This window comes from Scyliorhinus torazame, chromosome 2 (assembly GCF_047496885.1).
Source record: "Scyliorhinus torazame isolate Kashiwa2021f chromosome 2, sScyTor2.1, whole genome shotgun sequence".
NCBI lineage: Eukaryota > Metazoa > Chordata > Chondrichthyes > Carcharhiniformes > Scyliorhinidae > Scyliorhinus > Scyliorhinus torazame.
In genome coordinates, this window is record NC_092708.1 from 380834132 (window position 1) to 380857995 (window position 23864).

The window sequence follows — 23864 nt, forward strand, 5'->3', positions numbered from 1 at the left end:
TTTCCTGCCCCTTCTCCATAACCCTTCAACCCATTACTAATTTAAAATCTGTCCATCTCCTTAAATGTACTCATTGTCCCAGTGTCCACCGGCTCCACGTCTACTTTGTCAATAATTTTCTGTTCTTGTTTCAGATTCCAGCATCCGCAGTTTGAGCCTCTTGGTTCAGATCAGCTAATTCAGCGAGACCGATGATTGGAGCTGGGGTCTACCTGCACCGCATTGAGGGAAGCTATATACTTTCTCTCCGATAATTGGTGCTTGAACACTCGAAGGAGGTTAGTCCCTCATAAATCCTATAAGGAGTTTAGGAGGGACTTCCAAAGAGTGGACAGAACACAGTCACAAAGAGTCACAAGGGTTACAAAGGCAGCACGGCAGCATTGTGGATAGCACAATTGCTTCACAGCTCCAGGGTCCCAGGTTCGATTCCCGGCTTGGGACACTGTCTGTGCGGAGTCTGCACATCCTCCCCGTGTGTGCGTGGGTTTCCTCCGGGTGCTCCGGTTTCCTCCCACAGTCCAAAGATGTGCAGGTTAGGTGGATTGGCCATGATAAATTGCCCTTAGTGTCCAAAATTGCCCTTAGTGTTGGGTGGGGTTGCTGGGTTATGGGGATAGGGTGGAAGTGTTGACCTTGGGTAGGGTGCTCTTTCCAAGAGCCGGTGCAGACTCGATGGGCCGAATGGCCTCCTTCTGCACTGTAAATTCTATGATAAAGTGCTATGATAAGTTGTCGAGGTGAATAGCAGAGATACATTGAAGCAGAAACTGGCTCAGTATGTGAGGGAGAGCAGGATTTGATGATAGGGTAATATGGAGCAAGGTGAGAGGAAGCTTGTGTCGAGTATAGATCAGTTGGGTGAATGGCCAGTTGCTGTGCTGTATGTTCTATGCAAAGTTATACACAGTGTGATGAATTTGTAACAAGGAACCGACTGTCACTGAAAGCTTGTAATCCGTTTGTTAAACTTTGCCAGTAAGAGGAGTCTAGCAGATCATCCGAGCATTAGGCCGGGTCCCAGTTTGACCAGGCTCTCACTTCCCTTTAGGGAGACCTGATAGAGGCGCAGAGCATCCATCCACCCTGAACCCTATTTGACAGAGTAATGTCGGGCTGAGTCAACTTCCAGGTCAGGGGTTTCCACGGCAGCAGGCTAGGATGCCCTGGGCAACAGCACTCCTGACAAGAGGAGATAAGCTGGTAGAAATGGGGGGTGGGGGGAGGGGGCACGTCCTGAAGTCTGGGAAACAAAGGCTGGCATTACTGAGGAATCGACCCTCTTACCAATCCCAAGGATGTAACGAATCATTAAATAGGAACGGAAGTGAGTAGGGATTGGGTGGATCTTGTGGAATGACCAATAAACTAGGAGGAAATAATGTCTGAGCAACATCAAACTAGAGGACAAAAGACTTTTTAACCACGAAAGGAAGGTTAGAGAGAAGACCGAATAAAATCAGCCAACAATTTATCACGGAACATCTTCAAATGTAGGAACCAAATTTTTAACTGTGAAATGAAAGGTGTTGGGAGGTGGAGGTCATCGATACAAAAATACTCCAGAGAACAGAATGATTTCCTGTGTTGCTAAAACAAGGAAATTCATTACTGAGCGTTTAAATAGCATGTTTAATGTAGACGACAGTCCAAAGTGCTTCACACAGGTGTAAATATCAGAAAAACACTGATGCTGAGATTGACAAAGTGCTTGCTCAAAGCGTTCAGAGTCGAGGGAAATTAAGAGTAAACAAATGCAATTGGGATAAAATAAAACAGGCAGTTGATGAGGGCGACTGAAGAGATTTTGAGATGCGAATTAGCACATCAATGAGAAAACAGGTGTTTACCTATGTGACCAGAGGGAAACAATGGGGTAAATTCAAAGTGGGGAGATAAGGACATTTTTTTATTTATTTTTTTAAATTTAAAGTACCCAATTCATTTTTTCCAATCAAGGGGCAATTTAGCATGTTCAATCCACCTACCTTGCACATCTTTGGGTTGTGGGGGCGAAATCCATGCAAACATGGGGAGAATGTGCAAACTCCACACGGACAATGACCCAGAGCCGGGATCGAACCTGGGACCTCGTCGCCGTGAGACTGCAGTGCTAACCACGGCACCACTGTGCTGCCCTGGAGATAGGGAAATTGACACTTAGATGCTAAATCACGAGTCCACAGAGTGGATAATATCAAATTAAAGAATGATATATCCTTGCACAATGACTGGGGAAAGAGACTCGGCTACCATCACAACCATACCCGGCTGCAGAAACAGTCTCCTGAAAAAAAGTAGCAGATTTTGCCTTTGCTGAAACTGAAAACGGTTTTCCCAAACGTGGACAAATAACCTGTGCGTGGTAACTATTCGCTGGATTTATCTCAAAAAGTTATATAATCTTATATGTTGTTTGGGAACAAAAGGGCGTCTGAGTTCAGGGAACTTAGGGGTAACTTAATGTAATACGGTGTGTGTATAGCCATTGGGGTATAATTAAGTATTGCACTGTATTATAGTCATTCTTGTGTGGGGGGTTTTCCAAGTTAATAAATATTCTTTATTAATTATTCACACAATGACTGGACTATTCCTCTCTGGTTCACATTTTTCTCACAGTATACCAAATTGAAAATATCCACCACTAAGGACCTCTGTTCCAAGTTACCCTTCTGGGTATTGGGATACCTTCACATTTAACAGCAGCTTAGCTCTTAACAAAAGAGATTGTTTTTAAAAGATTGTTAAAGGAGGAGAATGCCATGGGGATGCAGAGGTGTTCAGAGACGGATGATGAATCATAGAATCTCTACAGTGCAGAAGGAGGACATTTGGTCCAACGGGTCTGCACCAACCTTATGAAAGAGCACCCTACCTAGGCCTACTCCTCTGCTCTATCCCCATAACCCCACCTAACCGTTAGACACTAAGGGGCAATTGATCACGGCCAATCCACCTAACCTGCACATCTTTGGACTGTGGGAGGAAACCGGAGCACCCGGAGGAAACGCACGCAGACACGGGGAGAGCGTGCAGACTCCACACAGACAGTCACCTGAGGTCGGAGTTGAACCCCGGGTCCCTAGCTCTAGGAGGCAGCAATGGGAACCACTGTGCCACTGTGCCGCCCAGCAGTGGTGGCCAGTAGGTGTACTGCCAATGTTGGGAACAGGGGTGGGTGGGGGGGTGGGGGGGTGCACATGAGGTCAGGGTTGGAGGATGAGGTACAAGGTGGGATAACGGAGTGGGATTGGGTAATTGGGATGGGCAGGCCAGCTAAGCAATCAGGATTGAGCAATGGGAAAGGGCGGACTGGATAATGAATTGAACAATGGGGATATGGAGATGAGATGAGACGGGCAGTTAGATGTTTGGGGATTAATTGCGGGTGGTCTGAAAAAGGACCAAGGTTGATCCCGTGAAGGTGTTTCCAGCTCCTGCCTTCAGATGCTGTTGACGGACTCTTAACGCCTTTCAAATGAAGAGTGTTGAATTATATTCCTGAGTTAGTTTATGCTTTATTAATTCAGCTCCATCGTCCTCAAAGAGTTACGGCCAGTCTGGCTGCCTGGAACAGATTGAAAGAATTAGTTCAGGTTTTGCTAATTCTGCAGGTGGTTGCTGCCCCAAGCAGCAGGGGCTGCAATCCTGCCTTCTCTCACTCCAGCCCTCCTTCACATCAAATCAAGCCATGACAATGCACCTCTGTTTGTACAGAACACTAAGTACAGTTTAGACCTTGCTCCTGCTATGAAGCCTGCCGTGTTTATTTATGATCTCCCAAGAGGGGGTTCAGTTAAAAATATTTGACGAATGGCTCTCCCAGGGGTGGGGCGGGGTGGATTCTGTCCACACCTCTCGCTGCCTTGGGAAGGCAGACAGCATTATCAGAGACCCCTCCCACCCAGGCATTTCCTTCTTCCAGACCCTTCCATCAGGCAGAAGCCTGAAGATCTGCACATCCAGACACAGGAACACCTTCTTCCCCACAGCTACAAGACTCCTCAACAACCCCCCCTCGGACTGATCTGTTCCCTGTAAGAACACTATTCACGACTCCCTATGCTGCTCTTGCTCATCTATTTGCTTTGTTTGGCCCCTTGTTCCGCACTGTAACCAATCACAGTTTGTCGATGTACCATTTGTCAATGGTCTCTGTTGATTATTCTTTTTGTCTACTATGTACGTACTGTGTACGTTCCTCGGCCGCAGAAAAATACTTTTCACTGTACTTCGGTACATGTGACAATAAATCAAATCAAATCAAATCAAAATGTTCTGACTGAGCTGGGCCTCTACCCACTCCAGGAAATTATTGATGAACCACCGTGGCCCAACAATGGGAGCTGCAGGGGTATTGTGGCTCTGTGGATATCTCTGATGAGTAGGGTGACTGTAGCCGGGTTAGAAACGGAAAGCTTATCAATACTCATAAAGAGAATTGGAGATGAGGGAGGTCGCATTGATCTGAGAAGCTCACCTTCCACAGGAAGCTGATTCTGCCGAATCGAACGGAGTCCGGGCTGTGGGATTGGGAGACCAGCAGGAGTCAGGACTGCAAGGAGCGGGAGAGGAGAAATTATTGGCGGCTGGACCTGTGGGCCCTCACTGTCGCATGGCAGAGGATAATGGGCCTGGTTGTGGGGTGGGAGAGCCCAGGCGGAGGTTGGCATGGGTTTAACCAATTGAGCCCCTGATGAATTGCAATTCCCTATGGCATGTGAGTCACCCCTGCCCCCCACACCACACCTACCTTCGGTCTCACCATGCGTCTTGTCTTTTGTCTTGCAGGATAACCTTGCGATGGGGAAGGCACTTCCGGGGTCCTTCGCCCCCAGCCGCAATCCCTCAACACCCCGAGCACCGGTCCTGGAACGACACCGACCTCTCTTCACTGCTGTCACCGGCATCCTCCACCACCCCAGAGACCCTCACCTCATTGGGAAAGGGCGGTCCCATCAATGCTGGAGGTGCAGGCGCATGAAGGGGACTACAGGAGGGGGTGTCAGCAACCATCCAGTGCCCGCAGGTTGCAATTGGAGGCGTTCACCCGCTTGCAGGAGCAGGAGACACTGCCGACAATACTTGCCACCCAGGCCAACACCGCACGGGTGTCATCTGTGGTGGAAGCCTTGGGTCAGGATGGTTATAGCCATGGGTCAGGATGTCTAGGGCACTCTGTGCGGGCGGTGGCTGAGGCCCAGGACAGGGCAGCCATGTCACAGGCAGCCATACCAGAGCCACATGGCCATTGCTGCTGTGCTCCAGAGTGTGGCCCAGTCACAGCGGGCCATGGCTGCAGGCGTTGAGGGGATTGGCCAGGTACTGGCTGACCTGAGCCAGTCCCAGAGGGACGTGGCCCAGTCTCTGTGCTCCATGGCCACAAACATAGAGACCCTGGCAGAGACGAGAGCGGGCCTCCAGGACTGGCAGTGCCAGGTGATGGCATAGCCCCCAGAGCTTGCTCCCGTCCCAAGGAGAAGGCAGGGCCAAAGGGCACCTCGAGGGAGGAGGAAGTGATGGGGCTGTTCCAGTGACTCCCGCAGGGAAGGTGCTGGAGTGCCTCTGAACCACCCCCCCCCAACCTGGCACTGGCACATCCAATGTACAGCGGGCAGAGCAGGGTGGTACTTCACCATCTGCAACACCCGATAGTTTCAGAGAACGGACTCCAAAGGGGACCCAGGTCACAGGGCGGGAATCACAGCAAGCTGCCGCCACATCTGATGTAGTGCCTAGGGACTGGCCTAGACGGACCATTAGGACACGTAAGACTCGAAAGGTGGACACAGTTAAGTTGGCACGGGTGCAGCACATAGGATGGCGTTAGGGGCTAGTGCACAATTTTAAAAAATAATTTACGTGATGTGGACGTCGCTGGTTAGGACAGCATTTATTGCCCGTCTGAAGGTGGTGGTGAGCTGCCTTCTTGAATCGCTGCAGACCCTGAGCTGTAGGTACACCCACTGTGCTGTTAGGGAGGGAGTTCCAGGATGTTGCCCCAGCGACAGTGTCGGAATGGCAATGTATTTTCAAGTCATGGTGGCGAGTGACTTGGAGGGGGGGGCAGTCACACACCAGCTGCACGTTCGTGGAGTAAAAGCCCTTCCAATTGAAGAAGGTCATGAGCCGGTACCCGTAGGGGGATATGTGTCCCATTGGTCACCCCCTGGACCTGGGGCATGGCAGCAATGTGGATCCCGCTGTCCAGGCAACTTGGTGGGCTCGGCCCACATTGAAGTTTTTATAGTCTGCTGCTTGGGCAAATAGGGCATCCGTGATGGTGCCGACGCATCTATAAACAGATGTCTATGATATCTCAGACAAGTCCCCACTTGGTGCCTGGATGGACCCCATGGTTGAAGTAGTTCAGGGCGACTGTCATCTTGATGGTCACTGGGAACGGGTGTCTGTGATGTTCTCTGTTGGGTCTATCAGAATGCTTTGAGAACGTAATGTTAACAAAGAACATCAAGTTGTATTATTGATCAAAGCTGATTTATTTGTACTACTAAATTAAAGATTCTAACCAGTCAACAAGGAATAAGTTATTAAATAAAACAATATGATATATCTTACAACAGAACTCTATGCTATGCACCTAAACTCTCTAATGCCTTACAACCTTCTCCCAGAATCCCAGAAGTCACATGATATTTATATCACTGCTCCTTATCTCCATCTGGTGGTATTATTACCTTATTGTTAACCCTTTTATTCTTACAATACCCATATTGTTCCAGTGCCCTCCCCCATACCCCATGGTTCCTGGTGCACCACCATCTGGCAGAGGTGTTGCATGGTCTCTGTGGTCAGCTGAAGTCTTCGGCAACACACTCGGTCTGGCAGGACCTCAAAGGACAGGCGCCAACTGTACACTTGTGGCCTGACGCGGCACCGCCTCCTCGGCCTGTTGGATGGCCGGCTCAAAAGCCTTACCGGTTGGCCCCTGCTGCCCTGGGCAGGCTCCAGTTGTGCAGGCTCCTCCCCGAGCAGCATCTGTGTCTGCAGCCCCAGTGCGTCCGCAAGGGCTGCTGCGGCCAGGCAGAAGGCAACCATTGCTAGCTGAATACTAAAGTACATTCTCTGCAGGGGGAAAAGGGCAGACATGTCAGCATGGTGTGTACCCCTGTGCCCATCCAGGTCCAACAGGCTACACGGTGGCCCTGGGATCTGCTGCAGCTCCAGCCTCCGCATGTCCCCCCTCCGAAATACACCCACCCCACCCCCAGCTATTCCCCGACACTGCCTCCAACACTCAACCCTGGCCCCTATGGTGCCTGGCACTGGGTTGCCTCTGACCCCCACCACCCGTCTCTGCTGGCAGGGGTACCGGAGCTGGCGCTACCCATGTCAGCGATGCACTCTGCGGCCCCTGTTCCTGCGCTGCCCTGAGGGTGTTCCCCTTGGGTGGACTGTGTGGTACCCCGCCAGCAGGGTGGCACCGGGTCATGGTGTGGGAGGGGAGTCACCGTGTGCCACCGACTGACCCCATGTTTGGTGGCATTTGTGCGGGCAGGGCCCACGGATGGGGCTGGGCGAGGGGGGGGGGTGGTGGGCACCTATTGGGAGCTAAGGTGCAGTGTGATCCTGGTCCTGGGTGCGACACACAGGTTGTGATAACCGGTCGGTGAGCAGGATGGATGGGAGTGGGGGTGCAGTCGATGGGATGGGAGACAGCTGGTGATCCTGCGGACTGGGCTTCTTGATAGTGTCACCCGTGGGCTCTCAACCCAGAGAGGGGCGGTGAGGCAGGGAGGGTGCCAGAGGCCAAGGTGCATGTGTCCTCTGTCCGGGGTGTGCTCTGCTGGTTCCCTGCAGTGGGGCAGCGCAGAGGGTTCCCACAGGGGTGGCCTGGGGGAAGGAGGGGGGGGGGGGCGGAACGACACACACCCCCCCTCAAACCATGGCCCGTCTCCGCCCTCGGGTCACTTCCATCTGTGTGCGGGGCTTGGGCCGCATTGACGTCGCCGGCGAGGCCCCGGAGCATGGCGGTCAGTTCTCCGCCCGCCGCCAACCTCGGTTTTCGGCTGACACTCAATCCTCCACCCTGCCCGCGATTCGCGATTCTGCTGCCGCGAAGTGGAGAATCCAGCCCTCACTGTTCAAAAGAAGAGCCAACCCTACTTTATATTGGATGTTTTTATTGAAAGTCAAAATGGGTGATAAATGACACTTTCCTTTCAAGAAGTCTCTTAGAAACAAGTGGTTTCACAGTAGTGCACCTTCAATCGTGTAAAATATTTAAGTCTCACTTTTTTAAGCATCAAACGCAGAAAATAAATACTGTACAAGAAACTCACAAATACAATAAGCTATTAAGTCCTTACGTTACGCACAAGAATCATTGAAACATAAAAACCAACTGCAGCATTCTTTTCACGACCAATCCTCTTGAGGATAGTGGGACACAACTTACATATAACAGAATTAAAATGGAAAATCCAAAGTAAAGTGCCTCAACTTCTGGAGCAATCCATCGAGAGTTACTCCAAAAAGTTACACAGAGCCAACATTCTTTTACTATCCTCCTAATTCGCCTTGCCTTGGCGTGGTAACCCATGCTGGGCACGGCGGGTACTATGGTTACCCCAAACCTTATTGGCATCTATCCCAAGTGAGCCTAGAGATCTGACCATTTAGGGTAATGGGGAGCACCCCAGCAAAACCACTGCGCCCCCCCCCCCCGTTACATAATTCCCTCACCTGCTCATCTTTCATCAGTTGTGTCATTGGTTTGTCACCATGTGTGGGAACCCACGCCTGAATTGATCCTTCCTTAGTCTAGGTGTCTCTTACTGCTACCTTGCCCAAGACCAGTGATCAAAGGCTGCCTAGGGGTCACATCGCTATTGCTCAACGCTGCACTGGACATTCACCAAGGAATGGGGTGGGTGGGAGGGAGTCAGGGCAAATTCCCCGGTGATTATATTCACCGAAAGAACCCATTGGCAGACTTTGTGATCAGGTCCCTCTGCTTTTGGATAGGCGGGAGAACCTGGAGGTATCCACAGGGAAACTCCTCACAGGAGCCAGCCTCCAGTTGCTGCTACTTAGTTGCAAATGGAAGGAAGTCAACATTGACTCTTCGGAAGCCACACCGACTGGGCACAGAAGGGGGTCAAATGCCATTGGGGAGGGGGCTAGCAGAAGCATTCAAGAGTAGAATAGAAGCATTTGCCACATACTGTTTTGGCAGGGGAAGGGGGCGGGGGGGTAACCCGTGCTAAAAAGAAGACCCTGGGGCTGGAAGTGAGGTTTACAGAGTCCCCTCCACACTCCCCTTTCCCTCAATAATGTAGATAGTGTTATGGGCCAGGGTTTAGAGAACCCTAAAGTGTATCATGCAGTTCACCTGACCCATAACCTTTAATAGATTGTGGTATGGGGAGCACACGGCCCACTCTACAGGTGTGCTATGGTAGAAATGGAAAAGTATTTTTGAAAGCAAAACAATGTTTATTCCATGAACTCAAGTTAACCTTTTTAAAACATACAGTGAACATCTTAGCAACCATCAATTCAAATACAACCCCAAAGACTACAACACTAAGTAAACCTTAATAACTTCCCAAAGAACATCCAGAAGACAAAAGAAACACCTTTTAACAGAAGCACATTAGGTTTACACTACTGAGAACATTTATAATTCTGAATTCACCAAATGATCAAGAGATACTCTTTTCATGGCAGAGATATCAACAGTACACCTGCTCTGTCTGGCTTCAGCTCCAACACTGAAAACAAAACTAAAACACACTCTGCAGCAAACAGCCTACAATGAAAGTAAAAAGCTGACAGACAGCCCAGCTCCACCCACACTCTGACATCACTGATAAACACCGATTTCTTAAAAGTACATTTCTTAAATACCCATTTCTTAAAGGTATGCTCACATGACAACTCCCCCGAAGAAAAAAAAAACCATCAACTTCAAGATGGTTTCATTTTTCACCTTTTCACTATCCTTTAAGAAATGCACACAGTAAATATACTTTTTTGTTTCAACAAACACACGCTAACAGGTACAACACGAGTGTCCATTTTTTGTTTTTCCTCCAACTGAAATCCGTCTCGATCGACAGTCTCTTTGAACAAGAAGGTCTCTGCACGATCCATCCATTTCTCTACGCCTCGGCATGTCTCTTCAAAGTCAGATACTTTAGTTCAATCTGATCACAGAGTCCCCTGTAATTCTCCAACACAGGAGCATTGGTTATCACAGCTTTCAGGCAGTCAAATGCCTGTTGAAAGTCTGCTGTCCACTGAAATTTTCCGACGTTTCTTCAGCAAGTCCATCAGTGGAGCAATCACGCTACAAAACATTTGCACAAATGTTCGATCAAATCCACTCATGCCAAGAAATCGGATTATTTCCCTTTGTCTTGAGGGTATCGGAAACTCCTCAATAACTATTGGTTTCACATCCCGTGTGATCATTCGACCCTGTCTGATTGTATGGCCAAGGAAAGTGACTTGGGCTTTTCCAAATTCACTTTTGGCTAGGTTTATCACCAAACCCGCCTCCTGAAGTTGATCAAATAACTCCATCAGATGTTTTAAATGTTCTGTCTATGCCTGGCTGAAAATTACCAGATCGTCGATGTATACCGCACAATTGGGTAATCCTGAAACAAATTTGTTAGTTAACCGTTGAAATATGGCTGAGGCATTTTTTCATGCTAAATGGCATAGCCTCGAATTGGTAAATACCATCTGGAGTCACAAAAGCTGAAATCTCCTTCGACCTTTTGGATAAAGGTACCTGCCAGTAACCTCTAAGTAAATCCAATTTGGAAATAAAAGCTGATTGTCCCACTTTCTCAATGCAATCCTCCAAACGTGGGATAGAATAAGAGTCCGTTCTTGTAACTGCATTAACCTTTCTATAGTCCACACACAATCGTTGGGTACCGTCTGGTTTTGGTACCATCACTATGGGTGAGCTCCATTGGCTGCAACCCACTTCAATTATGCCATTTTTAAGCATACTCTCAATCTCTTTGTTAACCTGTGCCAATTTTAAAGGGTTAAGTCTATATGGATGTTGTTTGATCAGAACAGCCTTTCCCACATCTACATCACGTTTAGCCATTTTAGTATTTCCCAATTTATCTCTACAAACTTGCCCATGTGATATCAACAACTCTTCAGGTCAGTTTGTTTTTCCTCTGGAAGATAGCTCAACAATTTATCCCAATTTCTAAGAACATCCTCATTTTCCAATTTAATTTGAGGTATGTCAAATTCACAGTCATCTGGATTTGGTTCGTCACTTTGAGTTAGAATCATTAAAACCTCCTCCTTTTTCTCTTCTTCCCTTTCAATGTACCTTTTAAGCACATGACACACTCGGTGAGTGTTCCTTCTATCTGGTGTTTTTACCACATAATTCACCTCACATAATTTCCTTTCAATCTGATAAGGTCCACAAAACCTAGCTTTTAAAGGTTCAGCTACCACTGGTAACAACACTAAAACTTTATCTCCACTGGCAAAACTACGAACTTTGGATTTCTTGTCCGTTACCCGTTTCATCACATTTTGTGCAACTTTCAAATATTGTCCAGCCAATTCACCAGCTCTATTCAATCATTCCCTAAAATTTGGCATGTAATCCAATAATGTAAGTTCTGATTTCTCACTCACCAATTTTTCCTTAATCAATTTAAGTGGTCCTCTTACCTCATGACCAAAAATTAGTTCAAAAGGACTAAATTTGGTTGACTCATTAGGAGCATCCCTAATTGCAAACAGTACGAATGGAATTCCTTTATCCCAATCCTCTGGATAATCGTGCCAATAAGCCCTCAACATTGTTTTTAATGTCTGATGCCACCTTTCTAACTCTCCCTGCGATTCTGGATGGTACGCAGTTGATTTAAATTGTTTTATCCCTAAGCTATCCATAACTTCTTTGAATAACCTGGAGGTAAAATTTGATCCTTGATCAGATTGTATTTCTATGGGTAGTCCATATCTAGTAAAGAATTTAAGCAACTCCTCCACAATCTTTTTAGCTGTAATATTACGTACTGGAATGGCCTCTGGAAATCTAGCAGACACATCCATTATAGTCAAAAGATATTGATTCCCACTTTTTGTTTTAGGATGCGGTCCTACGCAATCAATTAGGACCCTTGTAAAAGGTTCCTCAAATGCTGGAATGGGTATTAAGGGCACTGGTTTTATCACTGCTTGAGGTTTCCCTATCACTTGACATGTGTGACATGATTGACAAAATTTAACTACATCTTTATGTAGTCCAGGCCAATAAAAATGTTTCTGGATTTTAGCCTTAGTTTTCCTTATCCCCAAATGACCTCCCACTGGTACCTCATGTGCAACTCGCAACACCTCCTTTCTATACCCTACCGGCAATACTACTTGATGAACTTCTGCCCACTTTTCATCCGCCTGCATATGTAAAGGTCTCCATTTTCTCATCAAGACATCACTTTTACAGTAATAACACTCTGGTATACACGCAGATTCCTCTTCTGTGTATGCTTTCTGATACATCTGTTTTATTTCTATATATTTTTGTTGTAACTCCGCCAATTTTCCTGAACTAAAAATATCCGTCCCATCCTCCACCTGTTCTTGTTCTTTTTCAACCACCTGATCAAAAATCGTTTCTGATAATTGCACTTCAACGTCATCTTCACTCTTTGATTTCTCCTCTTGTCTTAACCTGTGACTTTGCGACCTCGTTATTATACAATCCGGAGAAATCCCAGGACATTCATCCTTCAACACTTCAGTTGTCTGATTTTCCACTGGCTTATCAACCACAGTAGGCATCACTCTCACCTGCTATATCCAGCTATATCATTACCCAAGATAAACTATATTCCTGGACAAGATAGTTTCTCTATTACTACCACTTCACCACTCTTCACTGGACTTTCCAACCTTACCTTATATAATTGAACACTACTTCTCTCACCCTGAATTCCACATTTACCACCTTTTCTGGCAACATTCTTCCCAAACTACAGAACTCCTCAGCTCTTACCATTAAAGATTGACTAGCTCCCGTATCTCTTAAAATTGTGACTTCTTTATCTGCTCCTCCTGATACACATGAGTAAACTTTACCCACACAAGCAAATTCTTTAAAGAGATCTGGCACCTTCTTCTCAATCACCTCTTGATCAGGCTTTGATTTATGAACTAATTCATAATCATCTGCCATTTCTGCTGCTAACCTCGCAGTTTTAACCCTCTGCTCTTCCACATGAGTTCTCACTACATCAGGAATTGAATTTTAAAACTCCTCCAAAAGTATAATTTCTCTGAGAGCTTCATACGTTTGGTCTATTATCCACCTATAAAAATTACTCTGTTTGATCCTTTCAAACTCCATGTATGTTTGACCAAATTCTTTCCTTAAATTTCTAAATTTTGTCTGTAGGCTTCAGGCACGAGTTCATATGCACCTAAGATGGATTTTTTCACGTCCTCATACGTCCCAGATACCTCCTCCGGTAGTGATGCAAACACTTCACTTGCCCTACCTACCAGCTTTGTTTGAATCAGTAATACCCACATGTCCTGTGGCCATTTCATTTCTTTAGCCATCTTCTCAAATGAAATAAAAAAGTCTTCCACCTCCTTCTCGTCAAACCTTGGCGATGCTTGGACATATTTAAATAGATCCCCACCAGGCCTTCAACTTTGACGCTCTTTCTCACTATCCGCATCACTATCATCCAACTGTACGTTTCCCTTTACGTCTGCCAATTTTTAATTTAAAAAAAAATAAATTTTGAGTACCCAATTATTTTTTCCAATTGAGGGGCAATTTAGCGTGGCCTATCCACCTAACTTGAACATCTTTGGGTTGTGGGGGTGAAACCCACGCAAACATGGAGAGAATGTGCAAACTCCACACGACAGTGACACAGGGCCGAGATTAGAACCCGGGTCCTCAGCGCCGTAAGCAGCAATGCTAACCATTGTGCCACCATGCTGCCCCCCACGTCTGCCAATTTTAACTGACTGTCATGTTTCATGATCATTTTCCGAAGTTCAAACTCTCTCTCTTTATCTTTTTCCCTGATTTGTATCTCCCTTTCTCTTTGTTCTCCTAGGGCTATTCTTTCTTTTCTCCTTTCTTCTCTCTTTTTTCCCCTCTCTATCTCTTTCTCTTTCCGCTCTCTCTCTTTCTTTTTCCTCTCTTTCGTGTTCAAGCTGCTTTAATTCTTTCTCATGTTCAAGTTGCTTAATCCGCAACTGGATCTTTGCCATTTCCAATGAGTCAAACTGTATCTCAGGCAACTTTAAATGCTTAGCCACCACCATAATTACCTCATCTTTTGGCATTTTGTCAGGTAATGTTAACTCCAATGTTTTTGCCGAATCTAATAGTCTGCTTTTAGTCTCTGTCCGTAAGGTACTGTGTGTGACGTCTCCACCCCCAAAAACCTCTGAGCCCTGAAAGAGCCATTGTCCACAAAAGACTCCCTACTCAGACTGAAATACCTCACCTGAGCAACCACAATATGCTCACCTCTCACTGTCTTTAAGTTCACTAAGCCAATCCAATAGATAGACTTTTATCCCGGACGAGCCCACAATTTGTTATGGGCCAGGGTTTAGAGCACCCCAAAGTGTATCTTAGCAACCATCAATTCAAATACAACCCCCACCAAGACGGCAGAGGTGCAGTGGAAGAAAGCGCAAGGGGCAATGTATGAGTACGGGGAGAAGGCTAGCCGGATGTTGGCACACCAGCTTCGGAAGCGGGAGGCAGCGAGGGAGATTGGGGGAGTTAGGGATAAAGGGGGGAACATGGTGCGGAGTGCGGTGGGAATAAATGGGGTATTTAGAGACTTTTATGAGGGGCTGTATGGGTCTGAGCCCCCGACGGAGGGGGGGTGGGGGGTGGGGGTGGGGGGGGGGATGCATCGATTTTTGGATTGACTGAGGTTCCCGAGGGTGGAGGAGGAGCAGGTGGCTGGGCTTGGGGCACCGGTAGGGCTGGAGCAGCTGACTAAGGGGCTGGGGAGTATGCAAGCGGGGAAGGCACCAGGACCAGATGGGTTCCCGGTGGAATTATACCGGAAGTACATGACATGGACCTGCTGGGCCCTCTATTAGTGAGGACTTTCAATGAGGCGAGGGAGGGGGGGCCCTACCCCCGACGATGTCCAGGGCACTGATCTCGCTGATCTTGAAGCGGGACAAGGACCCATTACAGTGTGGGTCGTATAGGCCAATCTCTCTCCTCAACGTGGACGCGAAGCTGTTAGCGAAGGTGTTGGCTACCAGAATTGAGGACTGTGTCCCGGGGGTGAGTCACGAGGACCAGACCGGTTTTGTTAAGGGAAGGCAGCTGAATACCAATGTGTGGAGGCTCCTTAACGTAATCATGATGCCTACAGTGGAGGGGAGGCGGAGATAGCGGCGGCGATGGACGCGGGGAAGGCCTTCGATAGGGTGGAGTGGTGGTACCTCTGGGAAGTGTTGAGGAGGTTTGGGTTCGGGGAGGGGTTCATTAGTTGGGTTAGGCTACTTTACGAAGCCCCGGTGGCGAGTGTGGCCACGAATCGGAGGAGGTCGGAGGCTGTACCGGGGGACGAGGCAGGGGTGCCCCCTGTCCCCCTTGCTGTTTGCATTGGCAATTGAGCCTTTGGCTATGGCTCTAAGGGAGTCCAGGAACTGGAGGGGGCTGGTCCGGGGGGGCGGGGGGGGGGGGAGGAACACCGGGTTTCGTTGTATGCCGATGACCTGTTACTGTAAGTGGCGGACCCAGTGGGGGGGGATGCCGGAGGTGATGCGGATCCTCAGGGAGTTTGGGGACTTTTCCGGGTATAAGCTCAACATGGAAAAGAGTGAGCTCTTCGTGGTACACCCAGGGGACCAGGGAAGGGGGATAGACGAGCTTACTCTGAAGAGGGTAAAAAGGAGTTTTTGGTATCTGGGGATCCAGGAGGCCAGGAGCTGGGGGGCCCTACACAAGCTCAACTAGACGAGGCTGGTGGAGCAGATGGAGGAGGAGTTTAAAAGGTGGGATATGCTGCCACTCTCCCTGGCGGGTAGGGTGCAGTCGGTGAAGATGACGGTGCTCCCGAGGTTCCTTTTTATATTCCAATGCCTCCCCATCCTGATCCCTAAGGCCTTTTTTAAGCGGGTCAGTAGGAGCATCATGGGATTCGTGTGGCGAAAAAGACCCCGAGGGTGAGAAGGGTGTTTCTGGAGCGGAGTAGGGACAGAGGAGGGTTAGCGTTACCTAATCTGTGTGGGTATTACCGGGCTGCCAATGTGGCAATGATATGCAAGTGGGTAATGGAAGGGGAGGGGACGGCGTGGAAGAGGCTGGAGATGGCGTCCTGTGTGGGCACGAGTCTGGAGCGCTGGTGACAGCACCGCTGCCACTCCCGCCGACTATGTACACCACGAGTCCAGTGGTGGCAGTGACTTTGAAAATTTGGGGGCAGTGGAGGCGCCACAGGGGTGAGGTAGAGGCTTTGGTTTGGTCCCCGATCCGGGAGAACCATCGGTTCGTCCCGGGGAGAATGGATGGAGGGTTCCTGAGCTGGCACAGGGCAGGAATTAGAAGGATGGGGGACCTGTTTTTAGATGGGATGTTTGCAAGTCTTGGGGCGCTGGAGGAACAATTCGGGCTTCCCCCTGGAAATGCCTTCAGGTACATGCAGGTAATGGCGTTTGTAAAACGGCAGGTGAGGGAGTTCCCGCTGCTTCCAGCACTCAGGGTCCAGGATAGGGTGCTCTCGGGGGTGTGGGTTGGAGAGGGCAGGGTCTCGGCGATCTACCAGGAGATGCAGGAGGAGGAGGAGACCTCGGTGGAGGATCTAAAGGGTAAATGGGAGGAGGAGCTTGGGGAGGAGATAGACGAGGGTACGTGGGCGGACGCCCTGGGTAGGGTTAATTCTTCCTCCTCTTGCGCCAGGCTTAGCCTGATACAATTGAAGGTTCTTCACAGAGCGCATATGGCAGGGGCGAGGCTGAGCAGGTTCTTTGGGGTGGAAGACAGGTGTGTGAGGTGCTCGGGGAGCCCAGCAAATCACACCCACATGTTCTGGGCGTGCCCGGCGCTGGATGGGTTCTGGAGGGGCATTGCGAGGACGGTGTCTAAGGTGGTGAACACCCGGGCTAAGCCGAGCTGGGGGTTAGCACTATTTGGGGTATCGGACGAGCCGGGAGTGCAGGAGGCGAAAGAGGCTGGTATTCTGGCCTTTGCGTCCCTGGTAGCCCGGTGGAGGATTCTGCTACAGTGGAAAGATGCGAGGCCCCCAAGTGTGGAAGCCTGGATCAGCGACATGGCAGGGTTCATTAAATTGGAGAGGGTAAAATTTGCCTTGAGAGGGTCTGTGCAAGGGTTCTTCAGGCGGTGGCAACCGTTCCTAGACTTTCTAGTGGAGCGTTAGGAGGTGGTCAGCAGCAGCAGCAACCCGGGTGGGGGGGGGTACTTTGTGTTTTCTACTGTGTTTATTATTGCTTAATGGGGGGTTTGTATATTGGGGGAATTCGTGATGTAGTTGTAAGACGTTTACATATGTGTTCTGTGTTTTTCTTTTTTTTGTAGGGGGGGCGTTTGTTGAAAATATGTAAAAATTTGAATTAAAATATTTCTTTTAAAAAAAATTCAAATAGAACCCCCCAAAAATACAACACTAAGTAATCCTTAATAACTTCCCAAACAACATCCAGAAGACAAAAGAAACACCTTTTAACAGAAGCACATTAGGTTTACATTCACTACTGAGAACATTTATAATTCTGAATTCACCAACTGATCAAGAGATAGTCTTTTCATTGCAGAGAGATCAGCAGTACACCGGCCCTGTCTGGCTTCAGCTCCAACACTGAAAACAAAACCAAAACACACCCTGCAGCAAACAGCCTAAAACAAAAGTAAAAAGCTGACAGACAGTCTGACATCACTGATAAACACCCATTTCTTAAAGGTACTCTCACATGACAATAGCAACAGACAATTTAAAAATAAAGTGCGGAACTATTGGAAATCAGAGGACAACCTTTACAAAGCTTCAACATAAAACAATGACGGAACACCACAGTTCAGCGTTGTGGAAATATGAGCGGTAAATCCCGTTGGAGCTGGAGCTGGACTTGGTCCTCCATTTATAATTTGTGTCTCTTCGTTTTCTTGGTCCACTTGGGGTTAAAATAATTACAGATGTGTTGAACAGAGAACGAAGTGCTCCTCCTCCCTCAGTCTGTCTGTATTGTTCCTAAACCCAAATTGCCAGTAATTGAAAATGAAGGGTGAGTGCCAGAACACAACTCTGACTTTAAACGTAATTTTGATCGCATTTGTTTAGTGTGATTTCAGACTTTATCACGGAGAGAGTCGGACGTGATCCATGACAAGAGGAATGGTGGCTGGCTTTGCCGGTGGTTCGAAAGTGCCGGTTGGTTTTCAGATCCCGGCTCCCATTGCCAAAGGAAAAACCGCACAAAAGCTTGGAGATCACAGCCTGACGTCGGGGGAAGGAAAACTCTGTGAGATGGAGCAGTGTCGCCAGCTTTTCGGCACAATCTCAGTCGCAAACTGGTGTCTGTTCGACTGGACGGGGAGCAAGGGTTGCTTTTCAAAGCGATGGTCCTCGTCTCTGTTCCCAAGTCCTTTTGTGGCTTTGAGGGGAAACTAAGGCCCTTGTCCTCCTCAGGCGGCTGGAACTCGAGGCAGTCCCGGGACCCGTGTAGAGCTGAGCTCGGGTGCAGTGCTGAAGTTCAAATGATGTAGCCAAAGGAAACACCGACTTTTCCAATGGGATTTGGACAAAGATTAATATCTCCGCCCCCACCCACACACACAAATGACATTCACCCATATAAAACTAATGGAGCCAACAATTAATCAGTGTCGCTGGATTCCAATCTCATTTCATTTCCATGTGATGTAACTAATTGTTACTTCAATATGTATGAAATGGCAGACGCAGCAGCATATTGCACAAGGGAGCTCAGGTAACAAATATCTAGGAGTGAGTTACAAACTGGAATCTATTCAAGGGGCTCAGATATGTTATATATGGAATAATAGGTACTGGGGAATGTGTTATGGATTCAAATCTAATCAAGACATTCAGATGGTTTATGTGGCGAATAACGGACACCTAGCAGTGGGCTATAGGTTGAAACATTATTGAGGGAACAAGAGTGTATATGTGGATACAGTAGATACCCAGGAGTGAGTTACTGTTGGAATCTAATCAAGGGGTTCAGGCGGTTCACATACAGAACAATGGAAACGAGTGCCAGCTCTATTGGCAAATTTGCTCCTTACTGTTGATCCATGATGACAAGAGATTACTGACTTCATCAAATCTATGTGCAATACATATTGAGAGTCTCAGAGGTTATGCACAATGAAGATCGTCCAAGTTATAGAACAGAGAATACTCAGCCCACCGGCTCCGTGGGGATGAGGTAGATTACTTTATTATTTGAAAAGCAGGAAGCTCCCTGAACCTTTCATATTCTGACTCCTGAATGAAAATGCTTAAAGGGGAAGCTAGCTCCTTCATTTGGGCATAGTTTTAATGACAATGCTGCACTCTATCCGTACCGCACTGAGCTGTCATCCAAGATTATAGACTGGACTTGAGCTCGCAACCGCCCCGCCCCAACCTTCTGACTCAGAGGTCAGGAGAGCAGCAGCCCAGGGGAAGCTGACATATTCAGAATTCCTGGTGCAGAATAACAGTCTGTGCCTCGGTCTCCCTCTATACTCAGGTGCAAAAAGAACACCTCCTGGGCACCATGCACTGAGTTTAAAATGATGTCTTGGTAATGATCTCTGTGATAACCCTCGTGGGGAAATCGCTGATTGATCTCCCTGTGGGCTTCGGAGAATACAAGTTCCCTTGGTGGAGGCCCACCCAAGGGGGCTCGTTAGCGGGATCTTTAAATGTAGCTCCCAGAGCCGGAGCGGCGGTTCCCGATAGGCCTGGGCTGGGATGTTTGTTTTGTGTGAGCCGGGGTAGCGGCTTTGTTTTCAGTTAAAAATAAACCAGTTTGGCCTTTCAGTCCCTGCCTCCTGGAAGTATTACAGTCTTCCCTGTAAGAAACGCCCATTCATGTCAGTAAATCAGCCGTATTCACGTTGGTCACACAGACTTGAAAATGGATTTATAGATTATGAAGATAAAGCAGTGGCTCGATGAGCCAAGCGGCCTCGTCAGGTGCTCCAAGAGATTTCAATTCTAACCACTGTTGCCAAGCTGACAGGCCATCAAGCCACCCTTATCTCCAATTCGTGACCATCCAATTGGATTTACAATAGCATCTTTCAAAGAAGAATTGGATAAATACTTGAATCAAAAACATTTGCTGATCCATGGGGAAAAAGCAGGGGAGAGGGTGGGACAAATCGGATAGCTCCACCAACGGGACAGCACAGGTACAGTGGGCCGAATGGCCTCCTTCAATGTGGCATCATTTTAGGCTCCTTCCACATTCTTTTGGAGCCGCCTTTGCCTCTTACGTTTCGGTGGATTTAGGGAGCTCAATGCTCGGGGAAAGCATGACACTTAATGATTTAAAAAAGGGTCGAAATCTGAGGGGGACATAAATGCCCCTGAGATTTCGAATAGATTGGTTTAGAAAAAAAAGGAAGCTCCGTTCATTCACAGAGCCTGCTAATTTTCCTGAATGAAATTTTGAAGTGACAGGAGAATGTGGAGGAAGTTAGCGGTCAGTGTTTGGAACACGCGCCCCCAGGGAGATGGTGGAAACAGGTTTTTGAAATTCAGTTTGTGGGATGTGGGCCTCACTGGCCAGGCCAGCATTTATTGCCCATCTCTAATTGCCCTTGAGAAGGTGGTGGTGAGACGCCTTCTTGAACCGCTAGATACACCCACAGTGCTGTCAAGGAGGGGGTTTGAGGATTTTGACCCAGCCACAGCGAAGGAACGGCGATATATTTAATAATAATAATCGCTTATTGTCACAAGTAGAAGTTACTGTGAAAAGCCCCGAGCCAACTCAGGACGGTGAGTGACTTGGAGGGGAACATGCAGGTGGTGGGGCTCCCGTGCGTCCTTCTAGATGGTGATGGTCGTAGGTTTGAAAGGTACTTCCTATGGAGGCTTGGCGAGCTCCTGCAGTGCACCTTGCAGATGGTACACACGGCTGCCACGGTTCATTGATGGAGGAGGGAGTGAATGTTTGTGGAACCCCCAGGATGTTGACAGTAGGGCATTCAGCGATGGTAATGCCAGGTGAATGTCAAGGGGCGGGTTAGTATTGACTTATCCAAAATGCAAATGAGATGGTTTTCTTTCAAAAAAAAGATTTTGTGACACAGCATGTGAGCAATTTCAGAAATGGCGTGTGGTGGTTGTAGCTTTGCTTGTGAGGAAGACATGACTTTGGACCTATTGTTCCCAAAGCTCTCCGCCACTGGGGTTATCGAGGTGTCGTTTCTGGGTCTGTTGTGGACCATCAACAGGGCTTTATTGCGACTATTAAAAATGATTCACATTGATATAGCGTCTTTCTTGACCTCAGATGTCCCAAAGTGCTTGACAGTGAATGCTGTACAACAAACCCATCGTTATTGCATATTGCCACCAGTGGGATGATAGACAGTGGACTAGATTGTTCTTTACTCATTTAAGAACGACTATGCTTGGTGTCAGGAAGATTGTACACTGGAATAGAGATCACAGAAGACTGCGGCCTGCATAATCAGTTCCCCACCTCCAGGTGGTATGCCCTGAACCTCAGAGACCCGCGTTTTACTCCTTTACCAAGGGTCTGGCACACTCTGATTATTACATGGAATTGAGAGCAAATTATTTTGTTTCCACGGCCGGGCCCGTCTCCTATAAAGGGAAAAGCTTCTCTCCACACCCGCGAACCAGTGTTTCTTTATTTTGGTTGGAAAGCCCAGGAGACAGTCAAGGTCAATGGAGCATGACATCATCCAGGTAGAAAAGATAGACAAAACTGCTGGCTTCCATAGCCTGGGCTGTAGAAAGAAGCCTGTGTACTGAAGTAAGAAGAGGGGACAAGGGGTATTCCACAGCTCTCAGTTGCAGGAAATGAATGGATTAGACTAGGAGCCAGCGTGAAGTCTCGTCCAGCCGGCAGTTTCTTCACATTGAAAGCAGTGATCCCTTGTTTTGATAAGAAGTTATTTTTCTTGAAAGCAGACCTGAACAGAAAGCAAGTTAAAATAAGTTCTCTGGCTGTTGACTTTGGGCCCAGTGGCGTCAGAATTGGATGGTGAATAAGATCAAAGATCGAAGCTCGCAGACGGCATATGTAGGCATGAAGGTGGGTGGGGGGGGGGGGGAGTCATCTCCAATTGGCCTCTGTTACTTTCTGTGATTCAGCCACTCCGGTCTCATCTAACAATTCAAAAAAGTGTAACTAATGACTTCTGGTCTGAAACTAGGCCTTAAAGCCTGAATCGTCATGGATGGAGAGTCAGTCATCATCGCATGGAACGCTGGCATCAGCGTCAAAAGACTACCATGTGCTTTACAGCAAATGAAGTACTTTTTAAAGCGTAGTCACTGTTGTACTGCAGGAAAGGAGCTGCCAATTTTCAAACAGCAAGCTCCCAGGGATTATCATCCATGGATGGTAGCTCAACTTCCCATAAAATACTGGGCTCAGCGACACTTCCAGCTCCCCCTCGGACCTCCCAGCGCTACCATGCACTCTGTAGTGGAGCTTGGAGAGAACTCTGTGCTGATCGAGTTGGGAATCCGCTTTCCTCGCTGAAAATGAACACAAGCCACAGAATTGACAGAAAGGGACGGGGTTGGCCATAAGGGAGGTCGAGGTCACCGATGATCCACTGCAACCTTCGGATTTTTGTTTTGGAACAGTGAGTGCCGAGACTCTCTTTAACCATAGCGAGAATTGGAACTGGGAAAATCCTGAACCAGGGATTCCGACAGAGCAAGTCAGTGAAAGAGAGAGAGGGAGAGAGGGTGAGAAGGTGAGAACTCCGCTGAGTTTACTGAATTGTCCAGAGAATATGGATGTGACCGAATCAATGTGTTTCTTATTAGTGTAACACACGGAGCCATAAAAATTCAGCGATGATGGAATGATGATACACCTCATTAGAATGTATTCCTTTTTCCTCTTATTTGATGAGTTGAAGGTATTTTCTTCTGGTGAGCAAGTGGTTATATGTAAATATATATATTTTAATGTTAGAGCCAATCTGGTATTGTTTCTAACCATCATTGGTGTTGCCATGTCAACGTTGGCTAATGTTATTGGAGGTGGGATAGGGATGGTGGTTTCCATTATCGAAAACTTCCATTTTTTTCACTCATCCCCCAGGAGACCCTTTATTTTTTAATTAATATTTTCAATACTCTTTTGCTTCCTTTAGTTGAGCCATAAAGTCATCTTCCAAAGGGTTTTCCGAACAGTTCAGGCCGTTGTTTGGTGGACGCACGGCATTGTACCTGCTCCAGTCCCCTTTGCAAAGTATCCATGGCAACACATCCACCTTGTAGTGGAGCTCCGGCGAGAACTCCGTGCTGATCAGATTGGGAGCCCCCGCGCCTTTCCCCCTCGTTATCAGCTTCATCTGGTCGTCGTAGCAACAGTGCTGGGCCGCCAGGGTGGCGCTGTCCAGGGACAGCATGGAGCGGATACAGGACTTGGAGGTGGGCTTGTAGATATCCAGGCGCTCCTTCGGGCCGCTCGCGTCCCGCCATCGGAAGAACCTTCCCTTGCCATCTTCGTGGACGCTGACGATGCTGTACACCGCTTCAGCGGGGTAGGTGCAGGGGCAGCTGGGTAAATCCGTCAGGGCCTTCATCAGGTACTTCTTCAGGAACTCGCTCTTGCAGTTTAGCCATTTATCACAGCTGTCCACTTCTGGGGAAGGA

General features: G+C 48.0%; 1 protein-coding gene across 2 annotated transcripts in view; it reads right to left on the reverse strand.

The window, feature by feature from the left end:
- Nucleotides 1-8130: 8130 nt before the first annotated feature.
- Nucleotides 8131-23864, reverse strand: part of ism2a (isthmin 2a) — a 93019-nt gene continuing 77285 nt past the window's right edge. For both annotated transcript variants that reach the window (XM_072493584.1, XM_072493583.1), the window contains one exon: nt 8131-23853. In XM_072493584.1, coding sequence (XP_072349685.1) covers nt 23336-23853 — 518 coding nt within the window. In that variant the 3' untranslated portion in view covers nt 8131-23335. The remainder of the gene's footprint in view (nt 23854-23864) is intronic.